Source organism: Actinia tenebrosa, unplaced genomic scaffold, assembly GCF_029948245.1.
Source record: "Actinia tenebrosa isolate PJP-AT-01 unplaced genomic scaffold, QUT_ActTen_1.0 PGA_scaffold5__44_contigs__length_20552954, whole genome shotgun sequence".
Taxonomy (NCBI): domain Eukaryota; kingdom Metazoa; phylum Cnidaria; class Anthozoa; order Actiniaria; family Actiniidae; genus Actinia; species Actinia tenebrosa.
Genome location: NW_028292582.1, coordinates 15,063,229 through 15,088,357, shown reverse-complemented (window position 1 = coordinate 15,088,357; position 25,129 = coordinate 15,063,229). Strand labels below are relative to the sequence as shown.

General features: G+C 37.1%; 5 protein-coding genes across 7 annotated transcripts; 2 read left to right on the top strand and 3 right to left on the bottom strand.

The window, feature by feature from the left end:
* Positions 1 to 175: 175 nt before the first annotated feature.
* On the top strand, positions 176 to 4,241 carry LOC148906676 (integrator complex subunit 14-like). Its single transcript, XM_089037628.1, has 4 exons — positions 176 to 1,272; positions 1,879 to 2,143; positions 2,414 to 2,479; positions 4,047 to 4,241. The coding sequence occupies exons 1-4, from the start codon at positions 278 to 280 to the stop codon at positions 4,239 to 4,241; spliced, it is 1,521 nt and encodes a 506-aa protein (XP_088893754.1). The 5' UTR covers positions 176 to 277.
* LOC116296790 (alpha/beta hydrolase domain-containing protein 17B) lies at positions 4,016 to 14,337 on the bottom strand. Of its 2 annotated transcripts, XM_031704874.2 has the most exons (3): positions 13,557 to 14,337; positions 10,793 to 11,000; positions 4,016 to 8,877 (listed from the first exon to the last, which is right to left on the bottom strand). In XM_031704874.2, the coding sequence occupies exons 1-3, from the start codon at positions 14,201 to 14,203 to the stop codon at positions 8,845 to 8,847; spliced, it is 888 nt and encodes a 295-aa protein (XP_031560734.1). In that variant the 5' UTR covers positions 14,204 to 14,337; the 3' UTR covers positions 4,016 to 8,844. The 2 variants fall into 2 exon arrangements, with proteins under 2 accessions (XP_031560734.1, XP_088893756.1); XM_089037630.1 differs by lacking the exon at positions 4,016 to 8,877 and having other exon boundaries at positions 8,898 to 11,000.
* A 1,766-nt stretch (positions 14,338 to 16,103) lies between these two features.
* Positions 16,104 to 18,442, bottom strand: LOC148906675 (uncharacterized). The gene is made up of 2 exons (XM_089038095.1): positions 18,359 to 18,442; positions 16,104 to 17,863 (listed from the first exon to the last, which is right to left on the bottom strand). Exons 1-2 carry the CDS (start codon positions 18,440 to 18,442, stop codon positions 17,018 to 17,020), a joined length of 930 nt encoding a protein of 309 aa, XP_088894221.1. The 3' UTR covers positions 16,104 to 17,017.
* Positions 18,443 to 19,203: 761 nt separating this feature from the next.
* Positions 19,204 to 22,108, top strand: LOC148906674 (THAP domain-containing protein 2-like). 2 transcript variants are annotated; one of them, XM_089037976.1, is made up of 2 exons: positions 19,204 to 19,819; positions 20,230 to 22,108. In XM_089037976.1, exon 2 carries the CDS (start codon positions 20,535 to 20,537, stop codon positions 21,681 to 21,683), a length of 1,149 nt encoding a protein of 382 aa, XP_088894102.1. In that variant the 5' UTR covers positions 19,204 to 19,819; positions 20,230 to 20,534; the 3' UTR covers positions 21,684 to 22,108. Both variants share the same exon structure in this region, with proteins under 2 accessions (XP_088894102.1, XP_088894103.1).
* Positions 22,109 to 22,256: 148 nt separating this feature from the next.
* LOC148906673 (uncharacterized) lies at positions 22,257 to 24,364 on the bottom strand. Its single transcript, XM_089037978.1, has 2 exons — positions 23,873 to 24,364; positions 22,257 to 23,549 (listed from the first exon to the last, which is right to left on the bottom strand). Exons 1-2 carry the CDS (start codon positions 24,085 to 24,087, stop codon positions 23,132 to 23,134), a joined length of 633 nt encoding a protein of 210 aa, XP_088894104.1. The 5' UTR covers positions 24,088 to 24,364; the 3' UTR covers positions 22,257 to 23,131.
* Between the last annotated feature and the right edge of the window lie 765 nt (positions 24,365 to 25,129).

The following is a 25,129-nucleotide window of genomic DNA, read 5'->3' as shown; positions in this document are numbered from 1 at the left end:
AAGCATGGGCTCCCTGTGTTTTTTTTTGTAGTGTAAAAACGACTTGGCTGCCCGCGATAAACTTGGAAAGCGGGCTCTCCCTACTCATCAGCCTAATACTTCATAGGTTTTTATTTTCTTTATCTATTTTAAAAAGTATTGATGATTAACGAGTCCATGAAGTACTCCGCTAGACTCCGTTGGAAAGAAAAAACTTCGTTTGAGAACTTGAAAAAGTTTGTATTTTGTAAAGAATAACGTAAAAATAGGGCCGAGTAGTTGAATTAGAACGCTAAATATGCCTACTGTAGTGTTGCTTGACGTTTCCTTGTCCATGATGAGACAGGTTCAAACGCCGAATGAGACAGAGAGCCAACAGCGACGCCATCTTGCCGTTCGCGGTTTGTATACTTTATTCGACTATTTGTCAAGTAAATTCAAGCTGGAGTTTACAGCTTTGGTCGCTTTCTCGTCGCTCTGGGAAATTGTGGTGCCATTCACGAGAGATTATGAAATGCTCAAGCAAGGTTGTATGTCTGTGGATGCTTATGATAAAACTTGCTATGAAAATGCGTTGACGGGTGTGGCCGGTCACGTGGTAGAGGAATGGGGGTCGTCAGTGCCCATTCAAGTTATTCTGGTGACTGACGGATCTATTGGGTCGGGGTATGGTTCTCTAAGGGATCTCTTGGACGGCAAGGCAGACAGGATGACAGAAACTCCATGTCCACTTCCATTTCCATTTCCCAGTAAACTTCATGTCGTGTGTATCAATACACAGACAGAACTAGCACCTAACTTGATGCTTTTTCAGCAACTATGCGACATGAATGGAGGCGGTGGCAGCGTATATGTTCCAGATGCACCCCTTTCAGTGCAATCTGTACAGAACTGCTTTACAAGGCTTGCACAAACTCATTACATGAACTACGAAGGTGTTCTTAGCTGTGGGCATTTGAAATCGAATATTATGCTTTCACCTCCACCTGATTTCTCAATTTCTTGGAATTTAATTCTCGAAAAATATAGGAAGCAAAAAACAAACGCAAAACTTTGTAGGTTTCCAAATGAGATAAAAATCTGCGGATTTTTGGACATTATGGATGCGAGCAGTCCACCATGTATGTCGCGGCATCTTGTGATACCGATAACTGGAACAGAAATTGGAAATACTGTCGCTAATGGAGATGCTTCCAAGGAACAAGAATTAGACAGTGGAAAAGCTCCGTCATTTTGTGTTCTACTGCATGGAAGCTTGAAAGTTGAAAAGATGATTGCTATTGTTCAGTTAGAGTAAGTCTCCAGCTGTGAAAGAACTTTTCCAGCTCCATATTCATTTTTTAAGAGATTCTTCTAAAGAATACTGCCTTTGCTGTACCTTTAGTCATTGTGTCTTTTTACAATAACTTGCAAATTTCTTGTGCACTGATTGGTTATTTTTTATCATCCATAAGAGGACAGACCGATAAAGCTGATGTCAACCAGCACGAATTCTTTCTGTTGGTCGTTTTGATTGCTAAAAATGAGACGTTTTTATCGTTTTTGTCATCGTAAAAAAATAAATAGACATCGTTTTTTTGTGTGTCTGTCCTCTTAATGACGATAAATTTTGTCATCACATTGTCAAAGTAGTATGCGGATCCATCGGCTACGCCTCATGAATCCACACTACTTTGACAATGTGATGATGCAATTTATCGTCAATAAGAGGACAGACACATAAACAAATGATGTCCATTTGTTAAATGATGCTATTTTATCTAGGCAAAAAATTCTAATGTAAAATTCAATGATGTTTAGGGGCGGATCCAGTGGATATCAGCTTATCTAGGGAGCTTTTGCTCCCCCTGCACCCCTTCCCTAGATCTGCCTCTGATGTTTCACACTATTTATTTCCAGCACGGACTGGTTTGGTTTCTTACAATCCTGGGCCGACAGCAAGAAGAAGTCCAACCTCGTCCTTGTGACATTTGCTCCTGGAACACACATCTCATGGCTAGGGGATTTTAATCGACTTGGACCTTCGGCTGAAATGAACACAAACCCTTATAAACTTGGGCAAGATGAAGAAACAGAAGAAACACCATTTCCTATTCCACCTTCACAAAGGAGGAGTTACAACTCGCAAGCAAATGTTGCCTGGATTAAGCCAAGTGGATTACAGGTAAATAAAAATTAGTAATGAATCAAAGTATCTTCTTTTAGAAAGTTGCTGGGCTTCAATCAGCTGATAAAAGTCTCTAAATCTCATTAACAGTTCCAAATGTAGCCTGCATAGCGGCCCAAACACACGACCCCCACACCTTTCCCCCTCCCCCTCCCCCAATTTGGGCCGCTACGAAGGCTATTCCAAATGGTGATCAAACACTGACCATTATTTCACTGGCCAGGTAAGATTTCTTTGAGTTAAAATATTTTTTATTTCTTATTTCAGTCCGATGTGCAGAAACTTCTTCGGTATGCCAAACGACTTCCAGACAAACAAGCACAGTTCTTCAAGGTATTTTGCACCAAACAATAAGAAATAGTTAGGTCTAGAGCAAACATCAAACTTTCCATGCACCAAACTCATTAAAAACAATGGATATCGGGCGATAATGAGGCGGCATTCTTTGATGTAATTAAGTTCGGTGCATGGAAAGTTTGACGTTTGCCCTAGGCCTTAGTTATTCACACTAGACAATGGAAGCAATTTAATCTAGCCAATCAGAAACAATGAAGCCTAGACGTACCTGATCACCAGTTTAGTTATAAACAACTCAGATATCACAGTATCATAAAAGACTGATAAATGAAAATTGGCTACAAGACATCAAGACTGGCTGACTGTTAACAGTCCCTCTAGGTTTTGTCTTGTCTTTGACGGGAAGATGGGAAATGAACCTGACGAAACTGAGTTTGGAGGGGAAAGAAGGACTGTTTAAGAAAACACTGTTGTAGTTTTAATGACGTTAGCACTTAACAAACCTGTGGCCTTTGTTCCTTGATCAAGTTGGAATTTAAGAGTTGATTTTTGTGGAGGGAGGAAAACCAGAGAGCCCGGAAAACCCTTGAAGCACAGTAGAGAACCAACAAACAACTCTACTCACAAACAACACCAAGACTGGCAGGACTCGAACCTGGGTCGCATTTATGAGAGGCAAGCATTCTCACTGCTACACCACCTGTGCTCCCCAGTTAACCGCCTATGAGACTAGCCGAGGTACTGATTATGCTTTCTCTTGCCAGTTGAGTTGACCTTTAGAACAAACTCACAGTCAACTAATCAGAATTGAGAATTCAACAATATTCTTCGATTAGCATTTCCCATATACTTCTGCCAAGAAAACTCATGAAATATGAATTTTTCATTCTTTAAATTTATCGTAAATGCTACTAGTTGAACTCATATGGTGGAATTCTAGTTCAATCAGCGTGAAAAATCTACATTGTACTCATCCCCTGCTAAGAAAATACTAACCAAAAATAGTTGACCCATAATCTCTTTCAGGAAAGGTGGTCAATTCAGCTGGTGATTGATTAGTTTTATCACTCCCCCTTCCCTCAATAATATTTTTCATTTGCATGTTAAGCTGTCTTAATTATTATCCATTCTGAGGATGCAAAAAAAATGGACCAAGCTGGCTTTACAGTGCATCATGGTAATAACCGATGAAATAGACACCAACTTACGTACGTAAGATGTTTCCCCTAAAACAGCCCCACAATGCACTGCAATGCCGACTCGACCAATTTTTTCCTTAACCTCGGAACAGCTAATACTCGTGGGATTTCGCCTTACCTTTCTTTCTACCAACTGTGGCCGCCATGTCTTTGGACATTCTTGGGAATACTTGCAAAACCTTAAGTTTTTGAGTAAAGATTTGCACATTTGAGAAAAGCAATCCTTGTTGTGAGAGTGGTTTCAGGGGGGACTTAGTGAGGGATGCAGGGGTACGCTTTAGCTGAAATTGAGTTTAGCCCCTCCCCCTGTTACATAGTTTCACACGAAGTATATTTGAGAGACCAGCATACATTGCACCACAGCTAACAAAAATAGGTAAAAAATTGCTTTAATTTCATTTCAGGAATTAAATAGGCTACGGCGTGCAGCTCTTTGCTTTTGCTTCTTGGATTTACTGGAGGCTCTTGCTGTGTTGTTGGAGAAGGAGTGCACCAAAGTGGGTCCTGACGCCATCACTCAGCTTCAACATGCCGCAGCCTGCTTGCGTTCTGCACCATATCATGAGCTGAACAACTCCATTACACCAACTTTAGAATAAATAATCACAAATTTAGATCAATGTTTTCCCTGTCGGACTATTGTCTAGCCTCCTACGAGGACGTCCTTAGGGTCGTCATAAAGTGGGGTGTTTAGTAGCCTCCTTTGCAGCCCAACTTTAGACTGACAATAACAATAGCTGCAAAGGATGGTGAGGATGCTGCTATTCATCCCCCCCCCCCCCAATAGACCATTTCACAGATCCCGTGGCTCAACCTCAGCCTCGTCAGTATGTAATATATTCTTTAGAAATTGCCTACAACCTGTGAAATTTTTTAATGTTTTAATTGTTCGTTGATGTGTAAATTCCTTTCATTACTGCGTACTGTAGTCAAATTCTAAAGGATAATCACACGCTGACGAGGCCGAGGTTGAGTAACGGATTCCGTGAAATGGCCTATCTATTAGCATGAAAAAGTCCTCTTTTTCATTCAATACATAATGCTGTTTCTTTCCACCAAAGACTTATTCATTAAGCCTTTATAAAAGCTTTTTCATTGCTTATTGGGCATTAGAAAACTCATTAATCATTCATGAAGAAAACACACTAGAAATCATGACCATGAAGGTGATTTTATATCGGATAAAGATTCGTCTTCATTTGCATAAACTTTAACTTGGATTTTCTCTATCAAACTTGGTTCATTTCGTAAAAAAATCGGTACACAATGAGAACAAACATCATAAGTTTTCTAAGCCGTTCAATAATCTCGCAGATCGTGGTTTATCGGGTCTAAAACCACTCGGCTGCGCCTCGTGTTTTATACCCGATAAAACACTCCTGCTCGTTTATTAAACATTACTTAGAAAACTCATTAATAATTCATGAAGGAAACACAATAGGAATCATGACCATGAAGGAGGTTTTATATCTGATATAGATTCGTCTTCATTTGCATAAACTTTAACTTGGATTTTCTCTATCAAACTTGGTTCATTTCGTAAAGTATTCTGTACAATATGAGAACATACATCATGAGTTTTCTAAGCCGTTTAATAAACTCGCAGATCGTGTCTTATCGGGTCTAAAACCACTCGGCTGCGCCTCATGTTTCACACCCGATAAAACGCTCCTGCTCGTCTTTTAAACAGTACATAGACTACTGTCAATCAAATTAATTTTTAATTGATTATTATAATTATAATTATTATAAATCATTATAATTATTATATTATTAATAATTATTTTTTAACTGATGGTAATCTACAGACCTAATCCAATGTTTTCCCATTTCAGACCACGTGTCATTCCCTAGAGTATCATTTCTTTGTCTAACCGTTGGGGATGAAAAGACACATGAATATGGATACAACTCAAACAAAGAATCTTATTCTCAAGAGAATGACACATGGTCTGAAATGGGCAAAACATTACGCCCAAGTGAATTAGGTTCATTGCTAATTAATTTGTTGTGAACATACAATATTTAAATATGGTAATGTGCAAACCATTTTAGCAAAAAGTTTTGTCAGTTTGCTTCGTCGGATATCCAATAGATTTCTCATTGAATTAAACAAAATAAATTATGTCATACACTGTATCAAAATAAGGTAACCAATTTAAATAATTATCGTTGTGAACAGACTACCGGGGGGGGGGGGGGGGTACTCCCATATATGGACTATACGGGGATGATCCGCTGAATAGGGTATGGTTTTTTGAGCTTCTTGTCATAAACAGGGTATGCAATTTCAAGTTCTAAATTCTTCCTTAGTTTCCTGTCATATTCATTTCCTGTTGACTGAAACTGGTTATTATGGTCATAAAAAAACGACACGCAAGATGACATGATAATTGAAACAGGAACTCAGTGCAATTAATTATATCTTTTGTCATAAACAGGGTCTACAAATTTGAGTTTTTTTATTCTAAACAGGGTACCCCTTTCAGAATCCCAGCGGAATGCCCCTACCCAAATTCTGGCAGAGTACTCCCCCAAGACAGACTAGCCTTGAGTTCACATGAAAACACAGAAGTGCTGTTACACGTAGGAAAGGTTAGTCAGTCCAGAATAATAGCTATTCAAATTGGTCGCCATATTTAGAACATCCAACCTATGATAGAGCACGTTCGATATGTTACCAAATTTCAAGCCTTGCATCAAGTAGTACATCATATATGGTACTTAAATACCACTAACAAACACCTTTCACTAGCTTTTACACATACCTAATGATTATCACATGTTAAGAGCCTGATATCATTTTTATTTACAAGTTTCCATATCATATCGTGAAAGAGGGAGACCGCCAGCGAGCGATATGATATACAAAACAAGCGAATAAAAAAATTTCAGGTTCTTAACAGGTAATAATTTGTCATATTGCTTCAATGATATGGTTTTTATTCACGGCTTTATCACACTGATATTGAACCTCAATGTGTAATAAAACACTATACCTTTGCATTATATAAATATAAGTATGTAGATATAAATAAGAGTAGAGTGCAAACTGTTAATCCGTGAAACACTAATTACTAAATAGTACAAAATAGTGCTAATTAAACAATAGAAAACAATGGAATTTGCATGAAATTGTGCTATTTAGTATAACTAAAGTTTCATGGTTATATTGTTTGCACTCTGTAAAACATATTTGAATATGAAGCCCTTAATTGATAATATTTTGAATTAGTCAAATACTGCTGTGTTCCTTGATTACAGACTTGTTTATACCGGGTTAACTTCATTTCAGTGTCCAAATATTCACTAATACCAACAGTAAAGTAAAGAATGCACAACTTCAACAATACAAACACTTTGAAATTCCATGGAGCTTAACTGGAACACATGAACATTCAATATAATTCTGTACAAAATTGAGGCCAACCCTGTTCAACGGAGAATTCCACGCTGAAGTATTTGCTAATATTACTCAAGTGCAGTGAATGTGTAGTTCCAAAAATTATCCATACCCCTCTCACAGAGGAATTTTTTTAAGACACCCCCCCTACCCCCTGGAAATTCCAATTTTTCTTCCATACAAACTCTGTAATTTTTGTTCTTTCTCTGACCCCCCTACTCTTCGGAAATTCCAAATGCCTCTGTGGGGTGGGTATGGATGATTTCTGGAACTACACAATGTGAAGTGACCTTTAAAAGAAAAACAAAATACCCCAACTACATTACTCTACTTATTAATTTGAACTATAAAATAGTTTAAGAAATTCCCCATTTTTGAATTTCCCCAACACTTTAATATGACACACTATACAGAGAAGGGAATGAATGTAAACTTATAAAGTTAATAAAATAATGTCTATCTTGGACAAAAATTTGCCGTGTAATACACATACCCCAGGGTTCCAGGTCAGGTTCTCTCATGCCAGTGCCTTGTAGGTTTAGTAACCTTTCTCACTGAAGTGAGAGAGCCTCTGAAACCCATCTAGGTTATTTTGTACATCATACACGACTTTCAAAAATGGCCACCAAACTCGTTGGGACTAGGGACAATTGAATGGAAGCGAGGTAAGTAAGGCCTCATTAGTAAACAAAGTCTACTCAATACGATATTTTGTGTCAAAGTCATTCATTTCACCAATTCGAGTTCTCTTAAGCGTCTATTGAAATAAGGGTGAATGACTTTGACACAAAATATCATACTGAGTAGACTTTGTTTACGAATTGGGCCTTACGTACCTTGCTTCCATTTAATTGTCCCTAGTCCAAACCAAGTTTGGCGGCCATTTTTGAAAGTCGTGTAGGGAGGATGATTTTCGGCAAATAAATGTGTCAAAATTGATAATTTATGGAATTAGGCAGATGATGAGTAGAATCTATGTTAGATATTTCTAAGTTTGAAAATTGGCCAATTTAGACGAATTGAGTGCAGAGTCCTTGGCAGCAGGCTTCCCCTGACTCCATTTACTGACATGCTGCAGAAGGCAACATTAAGGGTGATTTGCAACTGTTGACCAGCTAAAAATTAACGTAGGCATGTTGTGCATGACAGTTGTGTACTATGTAAATTATTAGCCTTAAGAGATTATTATTACTTGGTAAATTTAGTATATTCGGGTGATTTACGTTCAACTTAGTTCTCTAGAATGAGATGAATCGTGAAATTGGCTGTCATGACAAAGAAGGTTTTACTGGAGGTGGAACAAGGCATTTCTGTGACATTCCACAGCCTGGCCGGCATGCGTCCTTGAAATTTTCAAGGGCACATGCCGACAATCAAGGCATTTGAATCCTGTTGATGTTGTGTAAAGACCTTGATTGACATCCAACAATAACCTATGTTGCCATATGACTTCAAACCTGTGCAAGTCATTCAAAACAAGCATGAAGTGTTACAACAGAATGAGTGCAAATTACTATTGCCTTGTTTCTGCGACCAAATCTTCTCAATGTCTTGTCTTCTATACCTCGAAAGTCTGCTAGAATAATTTACTTATCCCATAAAACAAAATTGACTTGTTATTGTTAGACATTAACCAAATTCCGAATTTGATAAACTTGCACTAACATCCTCTACTCGTTTTATAGATATCAATTTTTTGTGACTTAATTCATGTGCAGTGGATAAAAAAAAGTGCATGTATTTACACTTGAATTGATTCTCGATTGATTGACCAGATGATGTTTGTTTGGTTGTTCAGATCAGACAACACTTATGGACTTTGAAGGTTTGGCCTGGTAAATGAAAAAATACATTTTATATGTTATTTTATCTTTTAATCCATATTGATGATAAAAATTTTTGTTACAAGAGCATACATATATAGAGTCTTAAAGTGTGAATGTCACAAAGTGTTTAAAAATCTTTATGATTTCACTTTATCATGCTGCTGCCAGAGAATCTGGAGTTTAAAGTCCAAAGTAGCAACAAACCTGGTCTTCAAACATAAACTTTTCAATACAAAGTCTTTTAATCTTTTAGTTCTTAACTCTATAGTTCTGTTAACTTGAAATTGTTTTATAATAATTATTAACAGATTCCTAATTTTAACCTATTACAATGTGTTTTTCCAAATGAATTGGTCTTTTTAAAGTGCTACTATGACAAAATCGCTCAAACTTGAAATCAGCTGAAACTTCCTAAGAATACTCTTTAAAGGTCCAATAATCACTGTATGAAGTGTTTTCTCGATATTCAGGACGAAAGTATGATATTTTTACGATTATTTTTTTAAGTCTGTGACGTCATACACTCAACATCGAACATCGCTGCATACATTTCTTTGTAGTTTATGATCAAAATATCAGTAGTAAAGGGAGAAAGAAATACCCAAACACCCCCAAAATATAAATTATAGTCACAAGTAATGTGAAATAAGCACATTAGCCACCCTTTGGGCTTCATAGGAATAAAATAAATTAAGGATTTATATACAAAGAAATATATGTAGGAATGTTTGATGTTGAGTGTATGACGTCACAGACTCCAAAAAATAATCGTAAAAATATCATACTTTCGTCCTGAATATCGAGAAAACACTTCATACAGTGATTATTGGACCTTTAAAGAGTATTCTTAGGAAGTTTCAGCTGAATCCAAGTTTGAGCGATTTTCGTCATAGTAGCACTTTAAGTTGAGTTAAGTTATTATAAATGAAGTATTTTCGGTTTAAATTTCAAAATGGCAAATAATAAGAGCAAGTTAGCAGCGCTAGCATCTCACTTGAGGACTCTATTAAAACTAAGAACACAACAAATCCCACACGCTGAGAAATTCAAAATCATAGGATCATTACTAGTAACAATAAAATATATTATATTAATAACATTGTGCAAAGCTATGGGTTCTGTCCACAGAAATATTAATGATTTCGAGAATGAACATTGTCTTAAGGCGCAAGTACATGGAGCGATAATTTTGAGATACAAGTTGCAATTGTGTTTACACTGTGCAATGGAGGAGCAATTGCTTTCAAAAGTAGAAACAAATTCTACTTTTCATGATTGCTGCAACTTGTGTCACAATGCCGTTGCGAGACAAGTTGAAGAGAAAATTGCACTGCAAAATTGCGCCTTCATACGTGGTTGGCATGAATGTTCAGAGGTTGGAAAATGATTATAATATTTGAGTCTTAATTGTTTGAACATCAGTTCAATTTCAAAATGATTCCAATTGACTTGATCTTGAATCTTGAAGAGAAAAAAAATCTATTTGTTGTAGCAGTTGTTCCTTATATGATAACAATAAACAACTTGTACCGTGCAACAACATGTTATGTGAACCTATCCCCTTAAATCGAGCAGGTGTGTCAAAATAACAAAAGAGAAATGAAAAGGGCATCTCTTTATGCGAGTAAGGTGGCAAAGTTTCAATTATTGTTGAAGAAAATATAGTACATCATTTATTGTGTGTCAATGTGTCAAATTTTATGATGAGAAACTTTGCCTTACTTATGATATTGAGGTGCTCAATTTATTTGACTTTACTGACATATCTGTTGGAATTCTAGAATCCTATTATCTGTAATGGCAGTAAAGGTTTTGAGTCAAGATCAACTCAGCTGGCTGATGAATACATGTACGACATGACAATAGTTAAATTTCCTAAATTTCAATCACAAAATTAGACCCCAATGAACTAATTATGTACCAATTCTTGTTGAATGAACTGCTTGAGTCTTTCAAGGTATTGTCCATAAAGTTCAACGTCGTTGTGTCCTGCCCCCTCTACCCATAGAGGATCGACTGTCCTTGGGCAGCGCTCGTAAATAGATAAACCATGAGAGAAATCTATAACTTCGTCTTCTGTTCCATGTATTACAAGAACGGGAGAGACTATTTTAGATACTTTTTCGATGCTGCAAGAAAAAGAATAAAAATTTAGCAACTAAAGGCAGCTTCAAATTGTCTTGAAATTTTAGATTGTAATGTTTGTTTGTTTGGTCAGTGAATGAAAACAACCACCACTACTACCATCATCATCATTACCATCATCATCATTACCATCATCATCATCATCATCATTACCAGCATCAGCATCACGACAACTACTACCACCATTATCATTAATATAATACAACTTAAATGGTTGGAACATTCAATACTCATAACGGAATACTCATAACATGCAACCACCACCGTTATCAACACCACCATCATCATAATCATTAACACCATCACCGTCATTGGCTATTTTTATACTAGAGAAGCATAATGTGCCTGGACTGAAGTTGGGCAAACTTTTTTGCGAAGTTTGTAGGTTATGAAGATGGGCAAAAGACGCATTATACATTCCACACACTGCTTTATTTAGTGCCTCTTGAATGACGAATTATTTGAAGTTTGTCATCTAAAAGTATAATCGGTCTGACAGTATAAAGACGGGCAACAGACAAAGATAGAACAAAGCCTAGAATTTTTGCCTATTGAATATGCTAGTGCCAGGCCCATTTCCCAGTGCTCTCAGCAGGCATCAGATCGTCAAATTTTCCTTATATTTTGCCTGTCTTTACACTAGATGCATAAGGTAATAGATGCATTATGTGTCTTGATGCATTATTCGTATCTAGTATAAAGGCCAATTTGTTGAAATGTTTGTTGAAACATCCTAATACTCGTAACACAAAACCACAACAAATTTTAATTAACATTAAGAAATATTTTGAATTAGTCTAAGTTTGAACCATGCATAAACACTTGACCAGCATTTATGCATATACATTTCTAAAACGACAAATAAAAAAATTAATAACTTAAAAAATCTTATCAAAGTTGTGTTAATTCAGTTTCTTATAATACTCCACGGAACGTTGTCACATGTTAAGAGCTTGACCTGGTTTTTATTCACGAGTTTCCGTATCATATCACGAAGGAAAAAGAGTGATAAAAGATACCAACCATAGATATGCAACGATTTGCTTATAACACATTTAGGATTGGTAAAATGACAAAATTCAAAGTTTCCATGTTACCATGCGAAGTGATACAAAATTTAATTTAATGGTTTTTATTCATGGCTTTATCACATGAATATTAACCCTAAATGTGTAAAAAAATAGATGTATTGAATGCTTGGGAATGGGTGGCATACTCTGCTAATCCTTCATCATTTTACCAGTTTAACAGGTCGGGTCGCTGGTTCAAGCCCAGCGATGCCATATTCAATTATGAAATTTTTTTCTCCAGTATCTCTGTGAGTTCTATGTGAGTCGAGCATTGTGTAACCGTAGTAAACGTAGTGGTAATATAGTGAGTGTGAGTGAAAGCAGGTCCACATCAACAAAAGCTGCTAAAATAATCATTCTGCTTTAACGAAATCAAAGATTATTATTATAATTTTGTTAACTCTTTTATTTGCATAAATTAAAAATCGGTAAAACGAAGCTTGCAAAGTTTATCTTTTAACTGTTTTGAGTAAGTGGTCAAAATTTGCATAGTGTTATTTTTAATGCAATAACTAGAAAATAATTCCACTTAGACAGAAATTTTCAAGGGGATACTTTGAAATTTTTCAAGGAAATAATGTTAATTTAAAACAAGATAACGTAGTCAAATATGAATTTTTTTGTTTGTTTTGTTTTAAATTGCTAAATTTTTTTAAAATTTCAAATAATGGCCTACAATACAGAATGCATAAATATGTTTTGCAAAGGCGTATAATTTAAATCTTAAAGAGTATTATTTGATTAAATGAGAAAATATTTTGTCCAAGAAACTAAATATTTGCGTGCAATTTTAGTAAAATTATAAAATGAAAAAATCTCCCGTCGAAATTTCAATACAAAAGAAAGAAATAACTTATTCAAACATGCAAAAATAAAGTGAAATTGTCTTTGGAATTTTTCATCGTTAGGAAGAGATCACCAAAAATATTTTCAATTATGACAGGATTTTTAAAAGTGTGAGGGTATTTATTGTTTGAGTTAGACTTCAAAACTGGGCGAGTCCAGATTTGTTGTTCTGAATTTTTGGATCGCTAGCTAATAAAGAGAGAGGAATGATACATTATCGGGAATAATATCGAGGGATTCAGTTTGGCATTTCTTAGTTGGATAGCTAAAATTCTGTAGAATAAGGAATAAATATTTTTAAACGATGGAATATAGATTCTAAACCAAATTTATATGATCAAATGTTCGATTTACCGATGACCAAATTAAAGCCATCTTTGATCATACTTTCAGAATACCACCAAACAAAATCGACGAAAAAATAGTTTTGAACGATAAAATATAGATTTCTAGGTTTATGAAATAAACTAAAATCATATGATCGAACGTTCGATTTACCTATAACCAAATTAAAGCCATCTTTGATCCTAATACGTTCGAAATGGTCGAAAAAATTATACAACCACCAAATAAAATCGGAAAATAATAAAAAAATCAAAAATTTAAAAACAAGGAAGGACGTACCTTGGAAAAGCATCAAAACACCAAGTTCTTTTGGTATCGGGAAAAGCTACCCTCATTCCCGATGTTAAAGGAGAATGAAGGATAACTCCAGCACATTCGAACCTAGAAGCCAAATCAACGGTTGGAACTGTTCCTATACTTTGGCCGTACAGAATGATATTTTCAGGACTGATTCCATATTTTGTACGTAAAGCCTGCCATGCAGCATCAATATCACTGTATAAATTCTTTTCCGAAGGTCTCCCTTGGCTAACTCCATACCCAGAATAATCGTAAGAGAAAATATTACAGTTAATTCGAGTCCCGAGACCAACATAAAAGCTTGACATTTGCCCCAAATCGACTGCGTTCCCGTGGCTGAAGAGAATCGTAAAACGAGCAGTTGGCGAGCATCGTATATACATGCAGGCGATCTGGTTGCCTTTGCTGCTTTTAGTAGTAAAACCTTCGATTAGATCTAGCTCTTTCTGTCCATATTGCCATTCGGCTTTTTCAGAAAGATGGAGCGCTTGTTTTCCGCTTTCGGACAAGTCTTGAAAAGAGTAGGTCGCTTCGGGAGGAAGGAACGCTAACTTTGCAGCGATTTTCGACGGGCAAGGAGGACAGCAAAACAGACAGCAAATCTCTGAAAACGATAACCCATTCATCTGTGAAGCTTTGGTAAAAATTAGAACTAAATAAAGTGGCTTAAAAGTGGTTAAAATTCGGGTTAATTCGCTGACGTTTGGTCCTCACTTCATCGCCGTCTTCGCTTCTCTCGGCGGAAAAAACTCGAATCTTGACAAGAACTCGGGCCCATGCCTCTAACCTAGTTGATCTATTACGTCATAACCGAAAGCACCTGTTTTGAATAACTTTTATTTTATTAAGCTTCTGTTTTTCTTTCTTATTAACTTCGCAAAATGACTGAAAACCTAGGGGGTGATGTCGCCAGAACACCAATCTAACTGATAGATTGTATAGATATTGTCTTGAATTTCAGATAACACATCTATAATTGAAAAAAATCTTCGTACTTTGCAATCAATCTACGGTCATTAATTATGATTCCATTTGAAACTCTAGAACTACCTAGTATTCGTTTCTTTCGCATTTATCGAAAAAACAAGTTTTAATTGTGTTTCGTTCCTGCGTAATGGAGTCCTTTCATTTTACACAAATCGATTATGATAATTGTAAAACACGAATTGCGACGACTTAATTCGCGGCCAAATTTTTGGCAGATTGAATTCGGTCAAACTTGTTGTTTTAGCGAGCTTGCAAACTACGGGTTGTAAGTGAGCTTATCCTGCTGAGAATAGCGACGTTTAGGAAGATAACCATGCCTTTTAACATACTTTCCATATGAATTATCAGTGTTTTGATATCAATAAAATCAAACATCACGTTTACACAGATAGTCGAACAGTCAGTTCAACTCGGATTATCAAGAAAGGAAGGAAGGAAGGCAAAAAAAGAAACAAAGACACAAAGGAAAAAAGGCAAAAAGAAAGAAAGAAAGAGACGGAAGGAAGGAAAGAAGGAAGGAAGGAAAGAAGAAAGGAAGGAAGGAAGGAAGGGAAAAATAGCAGAAAACCAGAAAGGGACAAAGGGACTAAGCTGGATGCTTGTAACCTAGCTAGATCGAGAGAGGAGGATGGAAGAACCTAAGGAACGAGTCCTTGTGTATGTTTTCTCGATGCCTAACTCATTATTTGTTTGACTTGGAACTATTTTTAGTAAGAATAGCTTCAAGTAAACAGATGAAACGTGAGAAAAAGTATGGCGCTGTGTAGGACAAATCTCAAACACCGCACGCTTCAAATAACCAAAAATTTTCTTTTGTCTTTGTGCATTATTCAAAAATATAATAAAAAATATCAAGTTTTGTCGATGCAGGAATTTTTTTCCCCCACAGATTTTAACAATTTTGATTTTAAGGTAGCTCCATAGGGTCTTAAGGCCAATGCCAAACAGTATGAAACAGCATTATCAGGGGCGTAACCAGGGATCTTGCTGGGGAGGTGCACAGGAAATGATTTGCAGCCCAAACAAATTAAAACAAATTGAACCAAAAAAAAAAAAAAAGAGAGAAAAAAGTAACCAAAAATGCTATAATATGCAGAGGGAGAGTGGTCTTCATGTAATCAAAAAACATTTACATGCAATTTTAAGGCAAAAGGAAATGGATGAGTGGACCTTAAGATTTTATGGGGGGGTGCAAGTGCACCCTGTGCTCCCCCCTGGTTACGGCCCTGATTATGAGGCTAGTAACACGTTGTAATACATGATAGCCCAACCTATCAAAATGCCACTACGATCAAATTTCTGAGATGCTCTTTTTTTGCCTGGATTGATAGACCTTTAATACGGAAGTAAAATGCAACTTTCATTTTTCAAATATATTTTTTTCCTTCAAAAATATTGGAGTTTTAAAAATGGCGGCCATATTTTTATGATGACGTCATATTTTCAATAAAATCCAATGTTTGCAAGTATTAGCACAGGGAGCCCAATTTAGATTAAAAAGAATGGTGAAAATTGAAAATTAGACAAAAGGTACACTTACCTTGCAGGATAATTGTAATTCTCTGAGCCATACGGAACATTATGACCTTATTATGCGTACTTTCTTGCGCATGCGCAAGGCGCCCACGTTTTAAAGATCCATTATTATGCAAATTAAGAGACAAGGTATATAACCACGTGCAGAGCCAAGACCAAGCCTCTTCTTTCTTTGTGTAAATGTGAGGAAGGAAAAGCATTTGGCATCAAACATGATCAGGGTGGGTCAAGAGGACTACCATGAGTGCCAAGTACGGTAGTAAAGCTAAAGCCAGGTAATCATAACACCGGGTGGGAAAATAAGGTCATAATGTTCCGTATGGCTCAGAGAATTACAATTATCCTGCAAGGTAAGTGTACCTTTTGTCTAATTTTCAATTCTCTTTCACCATACTCCATATTATGCCCTTATTATGCGTGTTCGAAGAATGATGCCAAATGATAAATAGCATAAGACATATGTGATTTGCATTTCATCATCTATTACTTTTATTAGATTGCAAATGTTGAGATTCTTGTAATCTGAAATCTGAATTCTTACAACGAATTGTATAGTTAAACTAGTCTTATGAAAGGACTAAATTCGCGAATGATTGATCGCTTCGAACAATAGGTTTATTATAGAACCTGTTGAACGTATTGACTGAAGACCAGTCTGCATGTTTGAGAATATCTACTAGTGATGCTCCCTTGAAAAGGGCATTGGACGTCGCTGCACTTCTGAAGCTATGAGCTTTGTAAATTGACGTGTCTATTGAAGCGTTATGCAAAACTAGTTTAAGCCAACGAGCTATAGTAGCAGAACCGACTGCCTTATGGGGCTTGATATATGAAATAAATAATTGGTTTACTACAGATTGTCCTGCGAAACGCAGGGGCTGCGATTCTTTGATATAGGAGAGTAAATGTGCTTTCGGTCACAAGTCTAAGTCTTCAGCGAGAGCAGCAATTTCAACACGTAAATTAGGTTTGCCTGGACGTGAAGTCTTGAGGCGGTCTTTTACGACGAACACGATTTTGTCATCGAGAACTTTCATGTCTGAAAGGTTAAGGCTGTGAAGAGATTGGCATCTTTGGGCCGTAGACAAGGCGACTAGAGTGACAACTTTAAGGGTCAAGTCTTTCAATTTAAGTGACGAACACGGTGACATTGAAGATTTTAAATAGGCGGTAACAATACTAACGTCCCAAGTTGTATTGTATTTAGATTTCGGAGGCCTTCCCATGAAGATTCCCTTCATGAATCGTGAGACCAAGTAATGTGATCCAATTGCACGACCAGATACTGATTCAATAGTGGCAGATATGGCTGAACGGTAGGTGTTGACTGTACTATACATTTTACCGTCATTGTAAACTTTGTAGAGGAAGTTCAGAAATCCTTCTATAGGAGCTTGAAAAGGATCCAGCGATTTTGAACTGCACCAGCTACACCAGGATCGCCAGGCTGAACTATATTGTTTTTCAGTTCCTTTGGACCATGATTGGCAGATAACTTCGGCAGGCCCTGCTGAAATTCCCTGACTGCTGAGCTTTTGCCTGATATAGTCCAAGCGGCTAACTGGAGTTGGTTTCGTAATGGATGTAGATGATTGTTGTGGCGCAAAATAAGCAAGTTCGGCCACTTGGGGAGTAGGATGGGTCGAGCGATTGACATCTCTAACATTGTCGGGTACCAGGATTGAGAAGGCCACACAGGTGTGATTATCAGGAGACGAGGAATCTTGTCCGCTCGTGCATGCACTAGAACTCTGGGTATTAGGCTAAAAGGAGGAAAAGCATATCCATTTAAGTCGTGCCATCTTAACGAGAAGGCATCACACGCATAAGCGTCGGGGTCGGGCGACCACGAAACAAAGCGTTCTAGCTTTGTATTTAGGCGGGACGCAAACAAGTCAATATCTGGGTTAAACGTGGTTTGGGTTAGCCAACCAAATACGGTAGGGTGAAGGCTCCATTCAGTTCTGTCATTAAAGTGACGAGAATTAAAATCAGCTTTTTGGTTATTTAGGCCCGGAACGTGCACCGCAGAGATTACAATATCCTTTGAAATGCACCATTGCCACATCTCTCGAGCCAAACTGTTAAGGGAGGGAGATTTAATTCCACCCATGTTATTGATGTAAAAAACAGCTGTTGTATTATCAATGCGCAGCTGGACATGAACTGAGCGGCGCTCACGAACAAAACACTGAAGAGCGAAAAAAGCTGCAAGTGTTTCAAGGTAATTAATGTGTAGGTCAGTTTCATTCACTGACCAGAGTCCACCGGTGTTGCGTGACTCGCAAATTCTTTCGTTTTGGAGAAGAGGACTTACTGGTGTTCTGCTTGTCAGTAGACATACTCATCGGCTGACAAAATATATACAGAATAAAGACAGAAATGGTTTAGGAAAAACTCGCTTAAGTGAAACGAAGCGAGAGCAAAACGAGGGCTTACCTAGTGCGATAGCACGAAGAAAGAAGAGGCTTGGTCTTGGCTCTGCACGTGGTTATATACCTTGTCTCTTAATTTGCATAATAATGGATCTTTAAAACGTGGGCGCCTTGCGCATGCGCAAGAAAGTACGCATAATAAGGTCATAATGTTCCGTATGGCTCAGAGAATAAAATTGGAAAAATTAAATAATCCATTATTCTTTTAAGTCGAGGTCAAGATAATAGGGACTTTACGATTTGCAAAATCTACGACGGCGACGTCTACCGGAAGTGTAAATAACTACGCGTTGAGGTTTCGCGCCCTCAAAGTCTGTCTTCCCTGTGGATAAGTTGACTTTACTGACAATGTTTGAAATGAAATCTCCAATGAACAGAACCCCTAAGAGAAATTATTTACACTTCCGGTTGACGTCGCCGTAGTAGATTTTGCAAATTTTAAAGTCCCTAATGTCCTCCGTAATACGAAAGAGTAAAAAAAGTCGATTAAAAAGAGCACTAGAACATTTTTTTTTCGCGCGCGCCTTTGTTTTCCCATATATATAATTCCCTATGGTATCTGATGTCGCTCTTATGTTCTAGTGCATTTCTAGTGATTTTCCTGAATATTTCTTTCCATTCCATTCCGGTCCGAATTCATTTTTTATATTTTGCCAATAACTTTAAAGGACAACTGACCCCAAAAATTGCCGTTTTTCATATAAAACTACAACGTACATAGATCACATAAATTCAACTTTGAACTCTGATACAGCTTCTATGTCGCCGAAAAGAAATAATCAATTCGCGAAAAATAGCAATAGAAGAGCGCCATATTTGAGCCCGCAATAAATTACCGCATTAATGCCGTGACGTCACAACGTGAAGCTTGCATTCCAAACTTGTTGAGTTTGTATATTTCGAGTGCTAGTCGATCTTTTAATAGTCTAAGTTAGAGTAAGTTTCTTAATCCAGATGGGCCATTGTTGTGTGCCAGAATGCACCAACCATTGTTCCAAAACTGAGTCTGTTAGCTACCACAAAATTCCTAACAAAATAGCTCTTCAGAAGGCATGGATAGCGCGGATAAAGAGAGAGAACCTGCCGCCTTTGAAGAACTGCTACGTTTGCAGCGATCACTTCGAGGATTCATGCTTTGAAGTGGATCTGATGGAGCAGTTAACCGGGATAAAAAGGAAGAGGAGATTAAAGAGCGATGCTGTTCCGTCAGTATTCAATTTTTGCAAGCCAGCTAAAAGAAGAACTACATCAGAGAACCGGCTCAAACGCAAACAAAACGAAGAGGTGAGATAACATGTCATTTATACATAACATAGTTTACATTGTTTTTCGAAATAATCACTCATGAAAAAGACTTATTAATGCATACCGAAGCGAGTCATCAATCATTAGCTATTTATGCTTTCATAGATGAAATGTTGCTTAAAATCATAAGTATAGCTAGTAATATTTGATCGATACTTGAAATTTTCAAAATGGTTATTTGCACGTGTTTAGTTTACATTTGATATTTATTCGTAAACCATAACAATGTTGCCGTAATATTCCAAATTTGCTTGGATAAATGACCACGGAAGAATAATTTATAGCATTGTTGGTTAATATGTTTATTTTGTATTATTTAAGGTAAAGTAGGCCTCGAAGAATGGTTTATAGTATTGTTGAAAACATTGTTTATTTTTGTATTTTCAAAGAATGTGGAGCAGCTATGTGCCACAATAAATCCCTCGTGTGAAGATCCACCAAGTATGGAAACACCAGAGTTCTCTCCTGAACCACTTTGTAAGGAGATTGGTGTTCAGTGTTGCCTTGGTTGTAGATATGTTGTAACATCCACTGCATCAACTCACAGACAGAGCCTGGATACTATAAAGATGCCGACACAACAACAGTTTACAATCCCTCCCCTTCACCAAACATCAGTAGAGATGAAATACTCAGTGTGAGCTTCCACGACCACAGCTACAGTACTAGCTATCACCCCTCACCAGTAAAGTCAATGCCAACAGTGTCTCCACAAAAGTCAGAAAAGTCTTCATTTTCAGAGGAAGAGGGACTCCCACTAAGTGACGATGATGATGGTTTCATTGTTTCATCGCAAGAGACAGTTTCAACAACGGACAGTGAATTAGAGCCAGAAAACAAAGACTGCAATAAAACTCTTGAAAACCATATCAAAGAACCTAAATATTTGGTATTTAACTCTTGTTTGCAGCAGTTATTCAAGTTTTGTAGAAGCTGTGGAGCACCTGTCGCTGATGTCAACTTTGTATGTCAAGGCAGCCTACTTATTGTGACAACTACATGTATGAAACATGCTTTGACATGGTACTCACAGCCAATGTTAAATCGCTTAGCTATTGGGAACTTGTTGATTTCCTCATCAATATTATTTACTGGTAATACTTTTACCAGACTTCAAAACTTTGCATCCTGTCTTGGCCTAAAATTTCTGAGTGAGAGGGTCTTTTACAGACATCAGGAACGTTACCTATTTCCTGTTGTTAATGATGCTTGGAAGAGAGAGGAGGCTGCTGTAATTGAAGAGCTGTCAAATAAGGACATAGTAAATCTCAATGGTGATGGCCGAAGTGACAGTCCTGGCCATAGTGCTAAATATGGCACATATACTATGATGGAGACAAGCACAGGGAAAATTGCCACCTTCAGCATTGTTCAAGTCTCTGAAGTAACCAGCTCCAATGCTATGGAGAAAGAGGGGTTTCTAAGGTGTTTGAACACTTTAGAAGACATGGTCAGTATAAAATGTATCACAACTGACAGACACACATCCATCACCAGCACTATGGCAAAAGATTTTAGCCACATCAAACACCAGTATGATGTGTGGCATCTTTCCAAGTCAATTGTAAAAAAGCTGAACAAGAAAGCAAAATTGAAGAAAAACCAAGAGCTGGCACCCTGGATACAATCCATTTCAAACCATCTTTGGTGGTGTGCTGCTACATGTAATGGGGATGTACAACTTTTGAGAGAGAAGTGGAAATCTGTTGTTCACCATTGCGTGAACAAGCATTCCTGGAAGGATGCAGAGGTATTCAAAAAGTGTGCCCATCCTCCCCTAACCCGCAATTGTTCAAAAAGGCCCAAGGAGTGGAGAAGCTCGTTATCGCAAGTGCTTCCCTAAGATGCACAAGCGCTGGGTTGTTAAGCCAGTCTTACAAAGAAAAAGCTATGCTTTCCTCCCTGAGCTACAACTGAAAGTACTTGAAATTTGTGAGGGTGGCATGGAGGCTGCAGGGGTTGACCCAATTGAAGAGGTCGAATTACCAAGAAACATTGCTAGTGTTCCTGCCCCAGACAAACAGGAATTGATTGAACGACACCGGTCAAGATTTTCTAGGTAATTAATTTAAATGGAATGTAGTAGAGACTACAAACACTAAAATGTGTAGTGTTAAGTGATGCTAATTCTAACCATTTCCTATTTTTAATTAACACTATTTAGTAGAAAATAATGCAAAGCATCATTGGCACTCTTTTAGTGATTGTACTCTAGTGAATAGCTGTTTTGAAAGAACTGTCAAGTAAGCCTGTCGTCCCAATCCCCCTCATCTTTGAACAGCTGTGTTCATTACTGGTAATAATTACAATGCTTCTACAAATGGGAAGGTACTTGACAGACCCAGTAAAACTGCTATAAACAAAATATGTAATTAATGTGAAGGGGACCTGATTAAAGTGGTAGATAAGTTTGCAGTTTTTAGATGTTCAGATGAAAATTTTATTAAAATATCATTACCACTTAGGAAACGAATTGACTTTTAAATGAAATCTTAAAAGAGGTCTTTTCTTTAACTATCTACGCTCCATTATATATGGGGTCTCTCCCAGTATGAATGTAGTATAGAAAAAATTCCAGCTGAATAGTGACTTTCGCTTTCACTCATGGGAATCAAGATGTTCATTCATTTGCTCAGTGAATTAATCAGTGCATGATTACTGAGCTGCAAAGGGCCTATTTGCCTGGAAAAAAAAAATATGAACCATGAATGGCTGACAAGCCTGGATGCCAAGATTTCCTAGTGCCAATTTGTCTGACAATGAGACTAGTCAGTACCAAGATTCTAAGATGGGGTGGGATTCTATCACCAAGAGAATATTTTTTTCATTTAGCACAATTTTTGAATCCATTATAGCATGCTACTTCAAGGCAAATTCTTTATAAACAATACTGACTAGCCTTGTTTTCAGACAAATTGGTGCCCAGGAAATATTGGTTATCCATGTCTAGTATAACTGCAAAATTTGCTTGGTTAGCTCATGATTTTGTCCACTAGTGCTTTGTACACTAGGTTCTCTATTCAGCTGGATATTTTGTCTAGGTGTAGTTGTTTTTAAATAATAAAATATGCAAAACCTACAAAACATTTATATAAACAACTTTCTATATGTACTTCATCTAAAAATAAATTCATGACTACTCTTATACATTTTGGTCTCAGCCTTTCCATGTTTTCCTTTTCAATTTATCAATTCAGAAATCCTGATAGAAAAAAATCCACTCTGTGTATATGAAATGAAGTAAGGAATAAATAAAATGTATATAATAACTCCATGTAACTTTAGGCCAAGCTAATCATCTGCATAGTGAAAACCTTCAAATTCAAAGTCCTCCTCTAGTCCAGGGGGAGGGAAGTGTGCTCTGATGCACATGACAGCACAAGAGGGCAGAACAACCTGAACTTCCTTTCCAAGAACTCCCCAGCACCATCTTGCTAGTTGCCTATATGCAATGTGTCTGTACTGCTTGTGCTCTGGGCCTTCATACGCATTACTGTACTGCTGTTTGTACTGAGCCCATGCGGTTCGAAGAACATACTTATTGGCACAAACAGGTAAGAATCCAGGATGTTGAGTAATGCATGGTGGTGGTTCATCAGCATCTCCATCTTCAACAACAAACTGGCATGTTGCAACCACTTTTTCGATTTCTTGGCAACAAATGCATTCAGATATTGAATCCATAATTTGGCAGCTACCACAGGTACACCTATTTAACAGAAATAAAACAATTCTTAGTATCTTTGAACATTATCAACGATTGTCCCAAGTGAGAATATACATACACAACTTGTGACACAACTATATCCCTGTATCTATATCCTGCAGTATATAACTTATTGACTATCAAGCGATGTTTTTAAACATGTTTTTAATTAAAATTGTGAAAGTTGGTATTGCTTTTGGTTGCAAACTGGATTCATGCATACCAATATCTAAAGAACAGATTGCAAGAACACGAGTGGCAAGATACGATTTTATATAAAATGGATATGTAGTTCAGTTTTGTGATAAGACAGAAGTACGACTTACCAATCTGAATTTGTAAGTCGATTGTTCTCTTGTTCATCGTCTTCAATAATGTCACTGTCAGATCCTTCTCTGAACTCTTCATCTGAGGAGATTTCTATTTCTGGTTCAAACTGATATGGCCGTAAACCAAATTCGTCGTCCATTCCGAAAAATTCTTGAGCGAAATCGTCTCCCGAGCTGTCCGAGCCTTCGGAAGAAGAATTAGATTCTGACATGCCTTTAATTTGATGACCAAGTTGTATTTTTTCGCAAAATATTGAGTAAAACGTATAAGAAACTGAGGAAGAAGTCAGGCAAACAACTGGAAGCTTGAACTCTTGTGACGTTGTGACGTCATTACGCTATTTTTCTGAGCCCGCGATAAAAGCGCAAGATGGCGGCCACCAGAGCGATATATGCGATGTTTTCAAAAAATTGTTTTAGAAAAATGGATGCTCTATCCCCTTTAAAAACTGGATTTTTGGACTTCTCAAATGATGTAGTTCCTCTTAAAAATGGGTCATTTTGGAGGGTCAGTTGTCCTTTAACTCACGATGAAAATATTTTTTGCTATACAGTTTTTGAGTTATTTTTAGTAATCAAAAAGATGACGCGCGACAGGCCTTTTCGTTACGTCATCAAAATAAAAATTCTCACTGTAGTTTTACGTACAATTTTCAATTTAAAACGGGCGGGATTCAAAACGGCCGTAAAAACGAGACTTGACTGTGTTTTTTCCGCTTTAAGTTAATTCTTATGTTCTTATATTCTTTATAAATAAATATCTATCAAAAATATCTACAACAACATATTTCCTTATTTCTAAACGTCACAGTTGTAGTTAGAGAAATACTTTAGAGAAAAAGATAGTACTCAGGGAAATGCCGAGTAACCCGTATATTAGATTTGGCTTTAACCTCCGCCCCTCTGTACTGTTTTATTACTTGCTTTTCAGTTACTATAGTAAACATTCCAACAAATTATTTCTTTTCTACTTTCCTTTGCTCGCTTCTCAGTTTTGTCTGTCGTGTGTGTGATGTGGGGGGCGGGGGTTGTCTGCTGTGTATGTGCATGTCGGGGGTGGGGGGGTTGGAGAAAATTTTGTCGAGACAAAAAAATATTTTGTTAAACTTTTTATCCGCATTCTTATCCAAAAACTTAGAAAAAGTTTTGATTTTCATGCATCGTAAAAGCAATTTATTTTGCTTTTTAAGCTTCTGTTAACTGTTTTCAAAACAAATTCGATTCAGGCTTGACCCATCCCTCCCCTCCCCTTTT